Source organism: Colius striatus, chromosome 19, assembly GCF_028858725.1.
Source record: "Colius striatus isolate bColStr4 chromosome 19, bColStr4.1.hap1, whole genome shotgun sequence".
NCBI lineage: Eukaryota > Metazoa > Chordata > Aves > Coliiformes > Coliidae > Colius > Colius striatus.
The window spans coordinates 6,568,151-6,586,822 of NC_084777.1; the positions used below are offsets into that span (position 1 = coordinate 6,568,151).

Here is an 18,672-nt window from a genome sequence, read left to right on the forward strand (position 1 = left end):
TCTCCTTCCTTAGCAGCTCTTTAAACGCATGTAAAACAAACAAGAAGGATGAGGATGAAGTACCAAAACCCTTTATTTTTTTCCCCCCAAACCATAACAACATTTGACATTATATTGATTTCCTCATATATTTGTTATTTCTCTACGTTAGGAACCAGATACAGAAAATACAAACACGATCTGTTGAATCAAAGACAGCACAGCATTCCGTTAGAAAAAGAAACAAAACTAGAGGAGCAAGATAAAAATGGTGAAAAATAGTCATTCCCTCCAGCCCAAACTTTCCAAGAATCATCATCAAAATAGAGCAGTGGAAGTAGCTTCTCTTTCTAAACGCACTTCTGCTTTAAGAAAAAAGTTAGATCTCTCTTTAGATTTCAAAGTAAAAAAATGTTAAACTATCTTTTCAAGCCATTTTGGAAGTTTGCATAGACCCATTCCCTTTCCAAAAATATCAGCCATCTCTCTATAGAATCTGATATAAATCAAGTGCGTGCCTCATCTCAACGTCACCGAGCTCAGTTCACTCTCAAGAAAATAAAACACCATCTCCCCTTCTCCCTCCCTCCCCCCCCCCCCCCCAACCCCCCAAAAATACGGGCTCTACTGTTATTCCTTGTGTTTGAGGCAAGTCAGGAGGCTCAGCCACACCTCTCGCTCACAGCTTCATCCAAATTCCTTTCCGATTTCGCAGGTTTCCCGGCTGCTCCCTCCCGGCGGGTCAGGGGCGGTGCAGCGGGCTCGGATGGGCTGATGGAGAACAGCTCTTGGGAGGGAAGCAGCGCAGGGGAGTGGGGAATTTTGTGCTCAAACTCCTCCCCCCCCAAAGCAGTGAGGAAGTGGCTTTTCAAGGACAAAACACCTGCAACCAGGCAGTGTTTGTAGGAACTTGCCTCTGGGGACCAGCCTTGTCCACAGGGCTCAGTCACCAGGGCAAGAACTCTGCTAGAGACTAGGAGGGGTGGCAGGGGATGGGGCAGGAGGGGTGGCGGGGGTAAGGCAGCGAGGAGGAGAGCGGGGGTCCCCTCTCCAGGAGGGGGAGTTAACCGAGGTGCTCTAGCGTACCTGGAAGTGAGGTTTTTCCCAGAGGTTCACAACAGGCTGTGCAGAGTCCAGCTGCACTGCCACCAGTTTTAAAAGAAACAGCAACGACTAAATAAATAAAAAGTCAACCCCTCCTTTTAAGATGAGAATGAAATAAACGTGTTCTCGGGGTCTCAGCCTGTGTCTGGAACCCTCTAAAAACTGAAGCAAACATTTAAAAGGGCTTTAGTAAGTTTTCTGCAGGGGGATAAGTGATGTGGCAATGAGGTGGGGGAGAGATCACACACGTGCTGCCCATGGCACCCAGAGGCAGGGCAGCACCAAGGCCCCCATTTAAAGTGCCAACCACACAAAAGAAGAAGATGGGAGGAGCAACATCCTTCTCCCCCTTTTTCCAAACACGATTTCCAATTGACACCCATCTCCTTCAAGTCACAACTAAGCCTCTTCTTTTGGACATGGACTCAGTTTATACTGTTTTTTTTTTCTTTTTTAAACAAAAAAGTTAGTTAAAAAAAACAAGTTCCATTGAATTTCCCCAACTTTTGCAACGGGCTTCCACCAACTAAAGGTCCAGAAACTGGATGAGCAGAGCCCACGTGTTTTGCCTGGCCCCCAGACTGAAGCAGAGAGCCAGCTCCACTCTCTGGGGTCAGCCAGGTGTGAGCAGCCCTACTCACCAGCACCAGAGACCCAGAGGACACAGAGTCTTGCCAATAAGATCCTTTTTCACTTGTTTGAGCCACCCCTGAATCCCCTGAGAAGGGGAGCAATGTGGGGAAGAACCTTCTCCCCTCAGCCTCCCCCTTACCCCGCAGGAATAAAATATCAATGAAACAATAATGTAGTCAAAAAAAATCCACCAGCCTGCTGGGTTTGTATAAAAAAAAAAAGATTCAATAAACTTCATGACAAAAAGAAAAACCCAAAGGAAAGTAGCCAGAGGTCTGGGTCTGGAAACTGATTCACTGCTTAAGTGTTGGAAATCCAACAAGGAACAGGCGGCAGCGATGCCACAAGGAAAAAAGTGCTCGCACCAGGCTGAAGGACTAGGGCTGCTTGCTTATTCAAAATGAGGGGCAGGAAAACTAAACAGCTACATAAAGGTCAGTGTCAGAGGGGTCAATAATGATGTGGAGACGAGGAAGAGATACCCTACGAGACACAGTTATCAAAAATGCAAGCGGTGATTTGCTGAGCCACTGGCAGAGAGAGCAGACGTGCCCAGGTTGACCACAGCTATGCACTGGAGCAGGTTACACCTCTCTGCCAGCTTGGGAGGGTGAGACCAGCCTTCTGCTTCTCCTTTTGCTTCACTGGGAAGAGATTCCTCCCTCTGTCCCACTGGGGATTTCGTGATGTGCTGAGCTGCCAGCTCCTCAGAGCCGCCGGCTCTTGCCAAAGGGAGCCCAGAAGCAAGCTCTGGGTTCCCAACTGCTCTGACAGTGACTGCCATTGTTCTTCATGGGAACAGAAGCAAAGCAGCAGAAGTGAGCTGGGTTTTTGGCCTCTTTCCTGGCTTATATTTGCTCCTTTCAAGTCTTGGTTGGATCTGAATACCCGAGGGGCTTGAGTGGCCCCTGGGGAGCAGCAGCCTGATCCTCGGCTCCACACAGTCATCCGCAGACAGAGCAGCAACACCCTTCGCTGCCTGAGCCTGTTTCTGCCCTCACTCTGACCCGAGCAGAGGGTTAGGCCAGGCCTGGCTCTCTGGCAGAACCCCAGGGAGAGAGAAAAACACGCAGTTCTTCCCTTCCTGCAGACACACAACATCCCAGGAGCAGGGCAGGATGCTCACCAGCCTGCTAGCAGTGCCAAACCTATCCAGACTGAATGAAGAAGAGGTCACCACTAAAAAACACCAGCAAGTGTGAAAGAGCTTTTGTTCAAGACAGACTCAAAAAGATCCAATATTTTTTCCCTACATTAAGCCAAACTAAGGTGTTGTCTGTACCCCTTTCTTATCCTAATCCAAATTGAATTCCCTGTGAAGGGAAAGGGTGAAAAAGATCCATATTGTCTACGTGGTCTGTCCAAATATAGAAAGAAACCTCTCGACTCAAAGACAGAAACCATTAAAACAGAGGGAGCAGCTGTATAGCTTTGCCACACTGCCTAGCACCCTCCCCAAGCATCCCTTCTTGGCTAGCAGGGCAAAAAAAAATTAACAAATCAAGGCCCTTTCATTCCTTGTTTCTCATTGTGCCAGATTCCCTTTTCCAGTAGCTCATCTGCATGCATTCTGGCCACAGAGACCACAATTAATCTTCCCCCCACCCCCCTTTAAAAAAAGGCTTTACAATAACTAAGGATTTGAACAACAACGTGATCAGTTACAGGTCTTTCCTTGCTGCATGGGACAAGTGTGTGTACTCACAGGTGTGTCAGAGGAGGGCACGTTCCCAGCCATTGCCCCGAGTGCTACGACAGTACAGTGGCAAAAGAGGAAAGGGCACTACACGGAGAGTCTCTGTACAGGAAGGGCTGCAAGCACAGCCAGCCCATGGCTGGAATCTGCACAGAGCCTTGTTAGCAGTTCAGCTGCCAGGAGAATCTCTAGGTGGGAGCTGAAAGGGACTGACATCCGTCACACGCTGCAAGGAAGAGGCAGCTAAAGTGTCAAACAACTGCAGAAACCAAACCCAAAGAACAACAATTGAAAGATCAACCAGAAAAAGAGTTTGAAGCCTCATCAGAAGAGTTCATAGGTAAGAATGGCTGCTGTGGCTACCACAGCAGAAAACATCCCTTCTGCCTTTGAAGGCAGGGACAGTGGCTTCTCCCCAGCCCCAAAAGGAACCAGCTCAGGCATAGATCCCTGCTGACAGGGCAAGAAAGGCCAACCACCACCAATTCCCTTACTGGCCCAGGCCAAGAGCGGCAATTGTTAATCACCACCACAACAGAGAGACCACTGCAGTCAACTGCATCCTGCCCTGGCCCAGGGGAGGGCTATCAGATAACCAGATTCTTTTCATGGACCAAGAAGGGCAGCTCCCTTCCTGAGCCAAAAAAAAGAGGAAAAGAAAAGGAGAGGCTTTGTATTCCAAGCTCCAACAGTGACTATTTGCTGAATCAGTTCAGAAAATAGAGATTATGCTCCTGGAACGGGAAGCAGAAGCCTCCTCCAGGTAAAATCTGGAACCTCTAAAGTGCTCCTGCTAATGCTCATAGGTGAAGAGTGCCCTTCCATGCCCAGCAGTGGAAGGGTGCACGCAGTCAGTGGTACAAGCACTAGCAGTTCACCGTTTGTCAGCTCCCATCTGGATTGTGGTAGTTTTCTGAAATGCACTTTTGGGAGATATTTCCTATGAGAAGAGGATGCCTGGGGGATTTGAGGGTAGGAAGGTGAAGTGCACACCAGAGCATACCTTGTTGAGGAAAACCGTTGCCTCGGCTGGTGACGTCGCCTTGCAGGGTCAACAGAATAAAGCATCCTGCGAGCGGCCGTGTCACCGACAAGCAGCTCTCGGTTTGGTTAGAATGGGTTCCCCCTCCCTCAGTGGTTTGAAGAGTTCACAGTGGTATAACCCAGTGTTTCGGGGAGACAGAAGCTGAGAAGTCCCCTATTGCAAGTGAATGGGTGGAGTGAGGGATGCAGATGAGCAATATCCTCTTGGATGAAGGATAAGCCCAACAGACACCTCACGGCTGATGGGAAACAGGGGGAAGGCAGGCACTGGAAGAACTGGGAAGCAGAAGAGGGTAATGCCAATGCAGGAAAGTGCATGATCTGGAGTGGTCTCAGAGTATTTCTGCAGTGCAAACGTATGGGGAGGGGTGTGGAGAAATCCCTTCTGGAATGCTGCATGAAGAGAGGTAAAGGTTGGCATCCATGTGGCAGCGGACTGGGTAGGGGGCCTGTTTCCAGCAGCTCTACCCTGTTCTTCACATTTAGTGGGTTTCAATCACCACTGGCTCGTAAACTCCAGATGAGACCCTGGGGAGGCAGAGGGGAAGAAGATGAGAAAGCCATGTGATTTTCCTCGGTCTTGTTCAGAACTCTCCACTCACAAACATCATCCTCTAACCCCACACAAAATCCCAAAGAAAACAACTCAATCTGGCGTGAAGTCAGCCCTCAGAACACACCAGAGACAGTGACGTGGTGGGCTGACACTAGAGCACTTGGAAGAGCTGGGTGTAACACATGAATCCTTCTAAAGGACAGAGGAAAGAGGGGGGAGTATCCTGAGCAAAGGCTCCGTGTCCCTGGCTTGGCATTGCTTCTAATTTTGGTCACCAACTTGATCCATCTTTGCATTATCATTACTGCTTTTTACTTCTTTATTTTTAACCTCAACGGGTGCTTTAAAGGCTGAAACACGATTAACCAGGTCACGGTGCTGAGAGCTACTGTGGCAAGGACAAGTTTTATTTGTTCAGAAGCCTTTCAGGAGAGAACAAGGGCTCGACAAGAACGGAGGTGGCAGGGAAAAGGCTGCTGCAGTTTTGCTGCAGGCCAGCAGGAGGCAAAGCTCCCTCCCTTCGGTCAGGTGCAGGAGCAAACGGGAACCAACGTGTTTTGTCCTTTCACTCCTTGTTCTTGGATCTAACAACCAGGATCACGTTACCCCTCTGAGCTCCTGCAGAGGGCTGCATTCATACTTCAGTGCATCTGTGGCCTGTCACCAGAGGGACGCCAGGGGTGTTAATGTGGGAATAAAGCCACTGTGTAGCACATGATGTTTAGAAATCTTTCCTGCAGCAAGAGGTGAGAGTTTCCCGTGTACAAAGAGCTAACTGATCTCTCTGGAGTCCCTTGGGCTGCCAGCCTTTCAGGAAGCTTACCTGTTTCCCAGCTGAATACCACTCAATGTAGTTGTTCCATCTCTGCTCACAAACAACCTCAGGTTACTGTCTGCAGATAGAAAAGAAGGCATCAAAACCCAGAACTCCTGATGGCTGTCAGACATTCCCCACTCCCAGCTGCGTCACACCACAGTCAGCATGGGAACAAGTGCATCTCTGGGAAGGCATGTGCATGCTTTCTGGTGTTCCCACAGTATGAGAGACCCCAGGAACCCCTCTCCTTGCTCTAAAAGGGAGCCTCATGTTCAAATCAGCCACAGCATTAAGCTTTGGAAGAGTAAACACAGAGAAATGGATTCAATTCAGCTGCTTCTTTTAAAACAGTTCCATTGATGCCTGTTCTCAGGTCCTTGGTTGGTTTAAACACATCTCAAGAGAAGCGCTGTGGGGCCTCGTGCTGCTTTTGTAGGCTCATCACTGGAGGAGAAATTCAGCCTGTTTGTTGCTGAGGGGTGGGTACATTTGGGCTGGTTTTGACCTATGCAAGGTGTAAACACGCAATGTGGGAAGAATGCTGCTATATGCAATGATTTAAAGGGACTAACTAAAGTATTAATACAAGCTGGGCTCAGATTTAAAACTCACCAAGTAACCCTCAACTAGATGAAAATATTGATTTTTAGGCCAAACTGGAAAGTTAAAACAAAAGCAGTAATATTATTAGTTTTCTTTTAACAGATGCTGTGACTGCAAAAAAAAAACAGAGAAACTCAGACAGATCTGATCACCAGCATGTGGTGACCTGAACTTTTCGGAGATGTGCTGTTCCTCCTCCAGTTGTGCTCTCCTATGTTAATAAACACCCTTGGGCCGCTCCCAGGTGTGTGTCTGCACCACAGCAGTGCAGACAGCTGATACAACTGATTTCCACTGCCCTGAAGAATCAGTAGTTTTCCCCTCCCACCGTGCATGCTTAAGCTACTGTTCAACCTCTGCTGTAGTGTGTAGAACAGCAGCAAGTGCCGTTTGATAATGGATGTGCAGCTCAAATCCACACTGTTTGTCTACCACAGAAACACCTAGCAAGCACTACAAGCAAACTGCTGTCAAAAGAAGAAGGGAGTCCATGACAGATCAGATCTGACTGTAAAAGCTTGGCAGTCTTGCTAAAAGAACAGCCAAGACATCCCCTTTGAGACTCCTCCTCTCACCTTCAGTATTGCTGACATCTGTGAAGTCTTGACTCTGCATTATTGTCTCCACTATATCATCGGCATCGATCCTGGTGTCATCCACTCGGGTTGGGTGACTCTCCACTGAATCCTTTTTCCTCCTGGAGAGAGAAAATAAAGGTGGAAAAAAACCCCACAAAACCTTGCTCAGCTTTTCAAGACACAGACTTTCATATATTTCCTGCTTCTCTTGGCAACAGCCTCCTTCTCAGTGTCTACAATCCAATCTACCACTGCACGAAGACAAAAGGAGTGGATTCTGTCTCCCCTTTTCAGAGAAGAGGCTTTGCTCCGCAGTTCCTCACCGGGAAGGTCTGTCCAGCAGAAGGGCTGGTCTGGGGGGGCGAGGTGGTTTCTCTAGTTTGTGGTCCCGCTCTCCCTCGGGACACTCCACGGTCATGCTGAGCCCCCCGGACGCGCTGCTGCTGGTGGAGGTGTTGCGGCGGTGGGTCAGGTCGGACATGCTGGAGGAACGGGAGTGCTCCGTGCTGTAACCTGCAAACACAGGCAACAGAAACCACATCTTCTCCCCATCCTGGCAGCACAGTTAACAGGGCAGGGCAGCTTCAGAACGGCATTTCTGCTCCTGTATACAGAGGTTTACACACAGATCTATGAGCTCATCTGCAGAGACTAAATAGGAGACTGAGATTAGAGTGAGGCGAGAGAGATGGCTGATAAAACACCTCACTCTCACAAAAGCTCACTGCAGAAGAGAAAATGGATAAGGTCAGGAAAGAAAATGGATGGGGCTATTGCTGGTAGAGATGTGCAGAGCAATAGTTACCAGAGATCTTGGACTGCTGGCTGGCGTAGCTGGAGTTCCGTGAGTGCCCCGAGTGGAAGACTTCCTCTGGGCTGGACAGGTTCTGATCTGGTTCTTCTGGAACACCTGCCAAGGAACAATAGGACACTCCACTTAACACAGTAACAAAGCCAGTACATTGCCCACTGACCACCTTGGACTGAAGGCTGATATTGGGATCACAGAAAAGGCCAGTCTGGGCAGAGCACTGCTGTATGGAGCACAGAGCTTAGAGGCAGCTGGGGAGTAAGGAAGACAGCAATGAGCTGCTTTGTCACGTTTATCACTGATTCTAGAATCCAGTGCCTGAATTTACAGACACTTCTAGGGGTCTGAAGGATCTAGAAGGACAGGTATTATCTGAAGCTATTCATAGTTAAAAGCATTAAGCTGAGACCAAGAAAGCATCAAATGACCACTGGCAGTAAAGTATTCCAACCTCCATTTGGGTGCTTCTCCTCTCCCTCCCTTTGAGACAGCCCATGCCCATTGAATCACACCTAAATCTGATACAGAAACCTCAGCATAACCTCTGCTCCTTCTCTGTCACCCCTCCTTGTCTCTCTTGCAGGAAACTTCGCTGAAAATGCACAAGTGTGACACTTCAGTCAGCTTTTTAAGAAGAGCACTTGTGCCAAGTCACTGAGGTGCTGAGACCAGAGTGCTAATTTGGTGCAGTGTATCTGCCTGCACATTGGGAATGTGCTAGGAAAGAAAAAAAGAAGCTATGGGAAAATGCAATGCCCTTGAAAATGGGCTCATACAGAAGCCAAAGAACTCTGCATCAGCAGCTGGAACAAGGCCATTAGACCTCAAACCAACCTCCAAAACCTTCAGAGGAACTTTTCTAGAAGATAAGTCTGAGCAACAAAATAGCTAAGTGGAAAACAATGTTAAGTGTCATTGAACACAATGCAAAGCAGGGATGAGTGCAATGCATGAATTATTAAATCCCTGGCAAAAAAAAAAAAAAAGAACAAATTGCTTTATCTCCACCAACAGAAATATGCATGTGGCAAAGATTCATCCTTCCTCTCCTCAGTTGCACTTAATAGTCTTGTTTTTCTCAGCTCTCTTAAAGAGGGGTGAGGATGGGTGTGGGGAAAACATGAAAAATTCAAGAGTTTCTGTGGCTGTAACTGCTGGGAAAAACAAAAGAGTGTCCAGACACAGTGATGAAGCATTGCATGGCTCCAGGACAGGCATTCATACCCGAGCTGAGAATGGCAGGTCTTGGCTTGGTCTGACGCAGAGAGCCAATTGTGGCTGAGCTGCTGGTGCTGCTGCTTGTGGTTCCCTCGCCCTTACAGGTCAGCTGCAAGGTAGAGTCCTGTCCCGGTATGGTGATGGATTTGGCAGTGGAAGGAGGCCTGTAAGGAGAAGTGAAGAAGGTAATAAAGTGCCAGACAGGGACTGGGAATCACCCCACTGCCTGCCCCTACCCTTTGTGGTGGGGGGAAGCTGGTCGCCCTCTGCAACAAGTGACACAGTATGACAGTGGGATTTTTCCTACAGGCAAGACTTGAGGGTTCTTCCCTACCTCATACTGCATCTGGTCTGCATTACAAGAAAAGGCAAATTTCTGAGCTAATTTAAAACAAAAAGGGACCATTCAATCATTTACACAGGACAACAGGCTCAGAGCCTGCACTATCCTCCAGAAGACCATCCAGAGCTGCCCTTTCCCCCTGTATCATGTGTACAGTAGCCCACTGTCTTCACAAACAGGAACCAGTTGCTGTTGTCCAGCTCTCAATTCCAGCACCATTTCATTACACCTTTCTGGCTCAGGTCAGAAAGAAACCTTTCATCCCAGCAACCTATGAGAGCACTTTTATAACAACCAAGTAACCTTTCCATTTTTTAACTGACAATTAAACTCCTTTTCAGTGAGACCAAAGTGTTTTTCCAGCTGTCAAAGTTAACTTTTGCTGGTTATCCTGCCTGTTCCCAACATCCCTTTGTAAATGTTGACTGCAGGGCAGAGCTGTGAGTGCCTGGAGCCCTCTCCCTTCCTCCAGAAGTGTTTTTGAGTGGAAGCCACCACATGTGCAACATGGAAATTGAATATTCCTGTTGGAGCCCTAACTTCCCTGCTGCTCAAAATCTGAACTGGAACTAATGATCATATTATGCTTTTTAAATGAGGAGTGAGAAAGAAAAGCTTTTATTTGTCTCACTTGGAGCTCTGAGGGAAGGTGCTACATGAGAGAACCTTTGCAGTATTTTGGGAGAAAGAATAAAGCACTGAGAATATTTTATATGGGCAGCCAAACAGCTAGAAAGGTTTCAGGAAATCCACAGCACGTCCTCAGCAGAAAACAAAACAAAAAAGCCCTCCCTAATCATGTTATCAGTGATTTACATGCACCAGGGTACTTTGGGGACTTTGCTTTGCAGGTTAATAAGGCCATTACAGTCTTAATCAAGCAAACTGTTCCTGCAGCAGCTGTTGGAGCAGCCTGTGGGTCTGCCAGCTCCGGCTGCTCAGCCTGCTCTGTCCCCTCTACAACACCCAGGAGGAGAAGGTTCATCTGAGCGCTGCAGAAAGTCAGTGCTCGGAAGCAATTTCCCAGCACAGTTTAATTCCTGCCTAATCCTCTAATGAGTGCCATTTATCAAAAGCTCTACTGATCAAGAACTGTTCTACATGCAAAGCTTCCATTTTTAGCCATTTGCACATCGTCAACTTATAAGGAAGAAATGGGAAGGACTGCAAAAATCCTTTAAGAAAATTAGGAGACTTCAGACTGACCCCACTTACACGAAATGGATGTTTACATCCAATTCTGTATCATTTTCAGGCACTCTGACTGTGGGACTTGCCTCCATAGTGATGGAGCAACAGGTAGTTTTGTCAGCCACATTATTGCCAGACATCCTAGCACCCTGGGTTTAAAACATCTGTTATAGTTTAAGATGGCCAAAGCTTCTTTATTACACTCAAGCAGAAATCAGATGACACTGTATTTAGGGTTTGACAGTCTCAGAAAACACTGCAGCACTATGAAAAGCCATTTGTGACATAAACCTACCAAAAATTATGCAGCATTTTATAACAAGAATGCATGTTGATTTATGAGCTTCAAGCTAGCTCCTAAAATTAGCCCTTTTTAACCCAGAATACCACTGCTACCAGAGATGGCCTTCAAGGTGAAACTTTCTTCTCTCATACTGTTGGGAATCGACACAAAATGTTTCTGTCAGCACATGGCAGTCCTGCTGTGTACAGTCACACACCTCAGCACACTATGGCAGGCTGCCTTGGACTGCAGAGTGTTGCAACACTAGACTGCAGCATGAAAGAAGATGATGCTGGTCTGTTTGTTGAACTCTCAACAATACTTTAAACAACAAAACTGCTTCATAGGAAATAATAAGTACAGTTAAGCTATCACAATGCACTTTGAAAAGTATGCAATTGCAATTTCTCTGCTAATTAACACAAATTGTGAACTTGGGTCGCTGTTGAAGAAAAGGAGAATTGAAATGTTCCAGCCTTGCAGTATTTTTGTTGCTGTTGCAATACAAGATCTTTATCCAGCATGATATGTGCTGAAGTGTATCCATTTCCAACACTGTTTTGTTCATTGACCTTTCCCTACTCAGAAGTGAGTGAAACCAACCCCAGAGCTGAGCTATGAGAAATTCTATCCACATAAAACATTAAGTTTGTCACCAACATCCATTCGTTTCCAAAACCTAACTGATGCTAGCAGAGGAAATCCTCTGCACAACCAGTAACCAAACTGGGAAAACCAGAGCAAAGAACAAACCAGTAAACAGCACAGGCTGGCTACACTACTCTGCTGCATCAACTGATCAGACCACTGGTTTTAAGCTCTCCCCTCTATTTCCAAATATCAAGGGCATTTTTGCCCCTTCCTCATCAATTTTAGTTTCCAGCCAAAGAACCAGGTATTCTGGTCTGCCCAGACTGGGGTGAGCACACAGCAACTCACGTTTTGAAGCAGGGGTCTCCCGAGAGCAAGGACATTCCAATTGTGACCTGGAGAAGAGGGACAAAGCACATGGTTAGCTGTGCTGCAGTTAGCTCTTCACAACAGTGAGGAGGTCAAGGACTAGGTGTAAAGATTAGCAAGACCTAGATCCTTTCCAATGAAAATCAGCTTCAGGGGTTTAGCAAGGTATTTCCCTCTCTGCCCTAAATCCCAGCCATCAGTAACTCCAAGCTGCAGTGGCTCAGCAGGACATCAGCCTGGTCACCCTGACAATGCACTTAGAACATTTTTACCCCACTCCTGTTCGTGGTTTGACAACAAAAAACATGATCAAGGGTCATCGCTTTGCCAAATAGATGCCAAGATATCAAAGGGCAAGTCTGACAATGGGAAGCTTCCCCAGTCAGATTAGCAGCACAAAAGCAAACTCCTGTCTCCACATATAAAAGGACCATCTCTCAAGCCTGGCACTGCAGTTTGGCTGTGATCTTTGTGAATTCAACAGCACCATTTCCATTGTGACAGTACTAGCTGTCGTACCTTTAGGATGGAGTTGTCCTGTCGGGTGTTCTTAGTATCGTATCCTTCCAGTAAGCAGCAACGGACAGTGGATCCAGAGCCCGCAAATTCTGCCAGGTTTAAATCAGCAAAGCCCAGCTGTAGCCAAGAGAACAATGGAGGGGAAGGGAAGAGAACAAAAATTACTCAATAAAGGGATATGTGGTGTCACAAAGACCAAAGGAAGAGAGCCCATCTGTGAGCAAGGGCAGAAACAGGAGTTGTGGCTGTGAAGACCACTCCCTGCTCTCAGGGGTGGGCAAGGTCACATTCCTAATCCCAAGCCAGATGGCTATTCAGTGGCCTTCAGGAAGTCAGCCCTGCACAGAGGAAGGAGAGACAGTAGTGGTGCTGGTCAGGACAGTGTTAACCAGCCCACAGCCGTTGCATAACCAAGGACGTGGAAGGCACTAGGTCAACGATGTGGAAAAAACAGAATCACACACACAAACATAAGGCACTCTTTGTATTGGCCATCCCAGAACTCAGTGGAGCATGTGAACCAGGAGATGAAAGGATATTGTTACAGAGGAAAGTGACACTGTCCTGAAAAACAAAACTGAGACTTTTCAGCACAGTGAGCTGGAAATCCAGAGCAATGCAGCAGTGCATGTGCCTCACCCCCACAGATGCAGCGGCTGGGCAACTCCTGGAGCAAAGTTTCTTCAGCAACTGCTAAGATTTAACTAGCAAGTGGTATGTTTGACCAGCAGAAGGGAAGAGAAGTATTTGGAGAGATTTAGTTGTGAGCTCTCTAAACCTCTAACAAAGGGGAAGCAAATAGGAAAGGTGAAAAAGTTGAAGAACCCAGGCAAATTCAAAGAGGTCACTGATGCCTCTCGAGCAAAGACAAACACAGCGAACAGCACTTTAGTTTTTCTGCTCTGATTCCTAGTGTATTAATACAGCGTTTCAAAAAAAAAAAAGTTACAGTTTCTTTTATGCAGAGCTTTAGCAATAAAAGTCAGTTGTATCTCATCTAATCTGATCAGGAAGAGATGCTGTGCCCCATATTTGGCCAAACCATTTAAGCACGGAAAGTTTGCGTCACTTCAACATACAGGTCAGCTTCCATGAGAACACAGAGAGGAAGTGGAGAAGCTGCAGCTTGGACCTAGACTGTTATTCTGCATACTGCAATACATTTCTCCTGCTCTGGTGTTGACAGCCAGATAATACAACTGAACAGGGAGCCCTGAACAGTAGCACCATTCTAAGGAAATGTGGTGCTCCGTCAACTGTGGAAGCTGATAGAGTCACAGAACAAACCCCAGCCACTGCCGTATGATCTCTGGCTCCCAGTGTTCCAAATCAGAAGTCTAAACCACTGTCTGCACAAGATTTATGATTCAGGGAAAGACAGCAGCAAGATTAGCATAGCCACTTCCTCCATCCCATTCTTCAAGGGGAACAAGAGCTGAAGGCAAAGGAAAAAAAGTGTGGGACAGAGCAGAAACCTTCCTTCAGCAAAAAAAAAGGAAAAAAAACCCCACCTCACTCTCTTCTTAAGAATTCCCTTAATGCAAGTGTTTCTCCAGCCCTTGCTGTAGATGATCCTCTGTCTCTTCTAGCTAAGGGCTATGCTGCTTGATGAATATTTACTGATAAGGAAAAAACCAGCTAATTTTTATCTCTCAGAGATAAGCAGGACAGGAGAAAGCCACAGAGGGAGCTGCAATCCATCACTGTGGCAAAACTGGAGGAAAGGAGACACAGCATGACCACACAAGCAGAACACCATGGTACAGCAGTGGCCCAGACCCAGCTGCCCCTTCCTCCACCACAGCCCTTATTTCTCTGAGAAGACTGACAACAGAGGACTGAGTGGGAGAGAACCCTCCGGCAATCCATACGGTGTGCTGAGGTCAGAAGCTCTTCTCAGGAAGCAGACTCCCAGTATATAGAGGAAAGATCCCTTAACAAAAGGATGTTTTCAGATGTAACCTTTCAAAATAGTTTCCTCAGTTTTCCAGCCAGTTGATGGTGTTTCTTCCAACTCAGGGAAGGAGTTTCCGCTTGATGAGTCCTTCCTCTTGCCTTCCGCTCTATAACCCCTGACACTGAAGTGACATTAACGTCAAACCAAAAGGTGCACCAGTCGATGGAAACTGTCTTGAGCACAAACAGCTCCATCACTCTCAGTCTCTGCGGAAGGGGAAAGCAGGTACAGAGGGCATTCACAAGTTGCATTTTCCTCTACCTCTGCTGCCATGATTGGAGGAGTTTTCAGCTCAATGAATGTCATTTACGAGGGTGAAGACTCATTGTTTAGCATGGGAAAATAGTTGCATGGATATACAGCACAGAGTTCTGCTAGAAACATTAGGGATCCCAAGTCAGTTCTGCCATAAGGACCTGCATGGAACAAGCCTGGTCCATAAGGCAAGACTGCAAGGCTTAATCACCCTGTCTGGTGTGATATCCCTGGTTTCTGAACAGCCAAAATACTCAGGTCATCTTCTGTAGAATTCTAGGAGAATGTATCTGTCACACAGGAGACCAAGCAAGATACCAGCCTGAGAGATGACAAGTACTCGAGACTTGGTCTCCTATTCTGGGCTGGAGCAGCTAGATCTCTTTCAAAATGCTGCTAAACAGAACTGGAGGTTGAGAAAAAAGAAGGAGGTTAGAGTACGGCCTGAATAAGAGCAAAGGTTAACTCCACTGTGCAGATATGCCTTCAGGCTTCCTTCAGTCCTGCATTTCCAAATACTGTGGGAAGCTGGAAAATGGACATTGCAGGAGGAATAGGCTGATCCATTTACTTTGTCTTAGAGGCATGTCTCTTCCTGCAGCTATGCAGCTCTCCCTGGACAGGCAGCTCTGCAGAATGAGGGAATAATCTCCCTCCCAGTGTGAATTTAGTAAAAGAGAAACTGATGTCTCTCGAGACCATGTTCTAACTAGTGACAAAAAAAAAGGACAGTGTGGGCAGCAACATTGCCCTCTGTCACACAGCACAGCAGTCCACTGAGGGAGCGTGGTTCACCCTTCAAAGCCATTTGCCTCCATGGTCTCAGGAAGGGTATCGATTAGAAGAAATTCTTACAAGGTTGTGCGTGACCTGAACATCTGTTTATTAGAAACTAGCAGCAGTGACTCATTTTCAAACAAACAAGAGTTTCAGGCTCTGTGCATGCTCAACTTCTAAGCCAACATTGTCTCTTGATTCAGCACAAAGCGGAGAAGGGGGTGGCCCATTGTCTCTCCCATAGTCCAGGCAAGAAAATGGGTGGGAACAAACCAAAACTAACATCCCTGCTGATCTGTTTGGCTTTTGCTTCAGTGTCTTTTGTGCTTTGGAAGGCAGGGATTTCTGCTGTAGGTTTCTGCCTGCACTTATGAGGCAGTGAGGTGCCTACCCCAGGCAAAGCTGGCTGCAGTGTTCTGGAGAACTGAACCAGGGTCTGTGTTTCTTTACTAGTGAAGAACTGCCAGAAGCCAGAGAGTTCACATCTGACTCAGAACTTCCCCAAAGTTTGAGGACATGCAGATCATCTTCCCAGCCCCCTTCTGAAATCCACATCCAGTATAACCTGGATCCCGTCCCAGCAAGTTGATTTTTTTGAGAAATCACTTAACTCAGGCTTAAACTAAGAATTAATGACTGTGTCTCCAGATTGCTTCACACAGCAGCCACTAGTTTCTAATTGGTGCAGAACAGTAACAAAAGACAAGACCATTATCACTCTGATATATTTGCCCTTTCTTTGCTCTTACCTTTGAGTAGGTTTTTCCGCCCTTCAGCTCCTATAATGGGAGACAAAACAAACAGGAAAAGCAGTTATTGTATGTGCTAGGGAAACAGAGGGAAAGTCATTACTCAATCCTGGAATTTGCTCTTGGGATTTCACAAACCTCTGTCTCTCAAGGGTTACCACCACCCTGGTTGCTCCCACCCTCCATTAAGCACCCTTGTTGAGACGGAAGCTTGTTCAGGTCACGTCCTAACCCAAAACAGTCTTTCCTTCCCACCACTGTCCATGGAATTCTTCTTGCTGTCAAAAAAGAAGCTAGTAAACCAGTACAGTGGTGGTACTGCCTTGCAGAAGCAGCAGCTCACCTTACGGACAGACACTCGGCAGATGCAGGGGTCCAGCAGTCCCGTGGCTGGGTTGGCACTCATTTTACACACAAAGGTGAACTTCTTTTTCCAGCGGACACAGTTTTCCTGAACTTCTTCTCTATGAGAACAAAACAAAAAAACCCAGTCTTTAAACAAAAGGTACAAAGCCAAACAATCCCAATTATTTGAGAACATTTTTTTTAATGACAGGCAACCTGCCCCATAAAGATTCTCTACAACACAGCTTTGTCCACACCGCCTGAAACCACAGTACACAAAGGTGCTGTTTTCACATCAAGCTTTTCACCAGTTAATACAGGTAAAATCCACTTAGGTTACAGAGAAGATTAATCATCTTGTCAACAGAATTTGCCTTTAAAACTCTCACAAGTTCTCTGACATTTCCTGCTTAGCCAGTTTATCTCATTCATCGTCCAGCCTGAACAGAGCCAACCTCCATAACTGAACTGGGCTGAAGGTCTGCAAGCTTATCTTCCTACAGTGTGCCTGGTTTGTGCAGCCTCTGTACAGCAAACATGCTGTGTCCTGGACAGCTTGTCCTTCCCGGGCAGCCATCCTGCTTCTTATGCTGGGACTAAGCCAGTGAGGACAGCCAGCTTGAATGAAGACAAGAATGCACATGGAAATGCTCCCGGCTGCATGCAGACAGGATCACACCAAGCAAACACTGTGCTTCGAATCACGGAGGGGTTTCAGGCTCTAAAGCAGTCTCAGCCAGGGAAGAAGCGGTTTTCCTTGCCTACCCTGATCTCCAGGTTAAGTGGAGAGGCACAGCATAGCCTGAGCCCCAGGAGGAAGAGAAGAAGCCTTCCTGAGCACAGGAATTGCTTTAGGTATAGCTTTGGCTTCTTCAGAGCCCTCAGAGGAAGCTGGATTTCACCCTTCAAAGGAGGCTAGTTCAAAAGGAGCCTGGAAATCAGGCCCATGAGTACTTCCACAAGGCTCTGTTTTCCAATTGATCCTCTGCAGGACCTGATCTGTTTATGGCTCAGAGCTTGGCCTTCAGGCAATTAAATTCTCAAACTAATGAGGCTGAGGGGAGGGAAGAGAAGGCACTTTAAACAGCTATGAGCTAGTGAGTTTGCATCTCGCTCTTATCTTTCCTTTTAGCACAGTACAAAGGGGCAAAGGCACCCGATAAAGTGTTTGCTTTGGCAGGGAAAGGGAAGCTTCTCACCATCTGACCTGGGCACAGTGCAAGCCAAACAGATCTGTGGCAAAGGGGAGAAAGATCAGTCTTGGTATCACCTCAGAAGCCAGCACACAGCAACAAGCCCTTCTGCAGCCCCGAGGTGAGCCCAACGGGACAGATCCCGAGGACTGGATCCTGACCCAGGAGATCCCCACTAGTCCTCTGAGCTATTTTGTGGGACCTAGAACCCAAGGCAAACAAAAAACAGAAAAGGGGCAGCTACCAAATAACTGAGACCTGTAATCCTTAGTAATGCAGATCAAGACTGATCATCCCTGTTCGAAATGTGGGAAAACAGAGGGCAGCAATTCCTTCAAGGCAGTGAACTTAAACTCCTTCCAGACAGAATTAAAGCTAACAGTCGGAGTCATTGGAAAGTGAGACATCTAAGTGCCGAAAATACCTTTGAATCTGGGATTAATTCAAGATGAGATCTGGTTCTCATTGCTTCACTTAACTCCCCCCACCTCCTTCAGACAGGAGAACACTTCCAGAGGGTTGAAAAAGACTTTGCCTATAATAAAATATTCAGTGAGCCAGCCAAATTAGGCAAGTTAAATTTCAGATGTGAGGTGCCTAAAGGTATCTGAAATGACCTAAAGGAAAGAAAACTCAGATACAGATGAAAAAAAGGAATTAAGCAGAATAGAAAAACACTTGCAAACACATGTGCTCCAGAAACACAAAAAAAGCACATGGGATGCAGAAAACATCGAATGTCTTAGCAGTATTAGTTGTCTTTAAAAGGAACCACTATTTCCTACAGGGCAAGGCTAATGCTAAGTCTGGTAACAGCACCAGAGCTTCAAACTGAATCCTGGGAGGCATCTACAAGTGAGCACTCTTCAATCAGACAGCTTCAACAGCCCATTGCTGCAGATCTCATTTGTAAATGCAGCTCAGAGCTCTAACTTCAGTCACAAGAGAATATGTAAGTGACAAGGCTCCAGCTCCCCAATGCCCACCACATGTGCCTGGCTCCCCGTGGCTGCTTCCTCTGTAGGACTGGCAAGAACTGCTCCAGCATGCGAGGCTCCTTA

At 46.9% G+C, this 18,672-nt stretch overlaps 1 protein-coding gene across 2 annotated transcripts in view; it reads right to left on the bottom strand.

The window, feature by feature from the left end:
* Nucleotides 1-967: 967 nt before the first annotated feature.
* EEIG1 (estrogen-induced osteoclastogenesis regulator 1) overlaps nucleotides 968-18,672 on the bottom strand; it is a 36,911-nt gene continuing 19,206 nt past the window's right edge. Inside the window, exons 3-12 of one of the 2 annotated variants that reach the window (XM_062011463.1) lie at nucleotides 16,417-16,537; nucleotides 16,074-16,103; nucleotides 12,336-12,452; nucleotides 11,796-11,842; nucleotides 9,046-9,203; nucleotides 7,816-7,920; nucleotides 7,334-7,523; nucleotides 7,008-7,129; nucleotides 5,836-5,905; nucleotides 968-4,984 (exon numbers count right to left, since the gene is read on the bottom strand). In XM_062011463.1, coding sequence (XP_061867447.1) covers nucleotides 4,939-4,984; nucleotides 5,836-5,905; nucleotides 7,008-7,129; nucleotides 7,334-7,523; nucleotides 7,816-7,920; nucleotides 9,046-9,203; nucleotides 11,796-11,842; nucleotides 12,336-12,452; nucleotides 16,074-16,103; nucleotides 16,417-16,537 — 1,006 coding nt within the window. In that variant the 3' untranslated portion in view covers nucleotides 968-4,938. Of the gene's footprint in view, nucleotides 4,985-5,225; nucleotides 5,747-5,835; nucleotides 5,906-7,007; nucleotides 7,130-7,333; nucleotides 7,524-7,815; nucleotides 7,921-9,045; nucleotides 9,204-11,795; nucleotides 11,843-12,335; nucleotides 12,453-16,073; nucleotides 16,104-16,416; nucleotides 16,538-18,672 lie in introns of those variants that run through there. The other variant, XM_062011464.1, reaches the window with a different exon arrangement.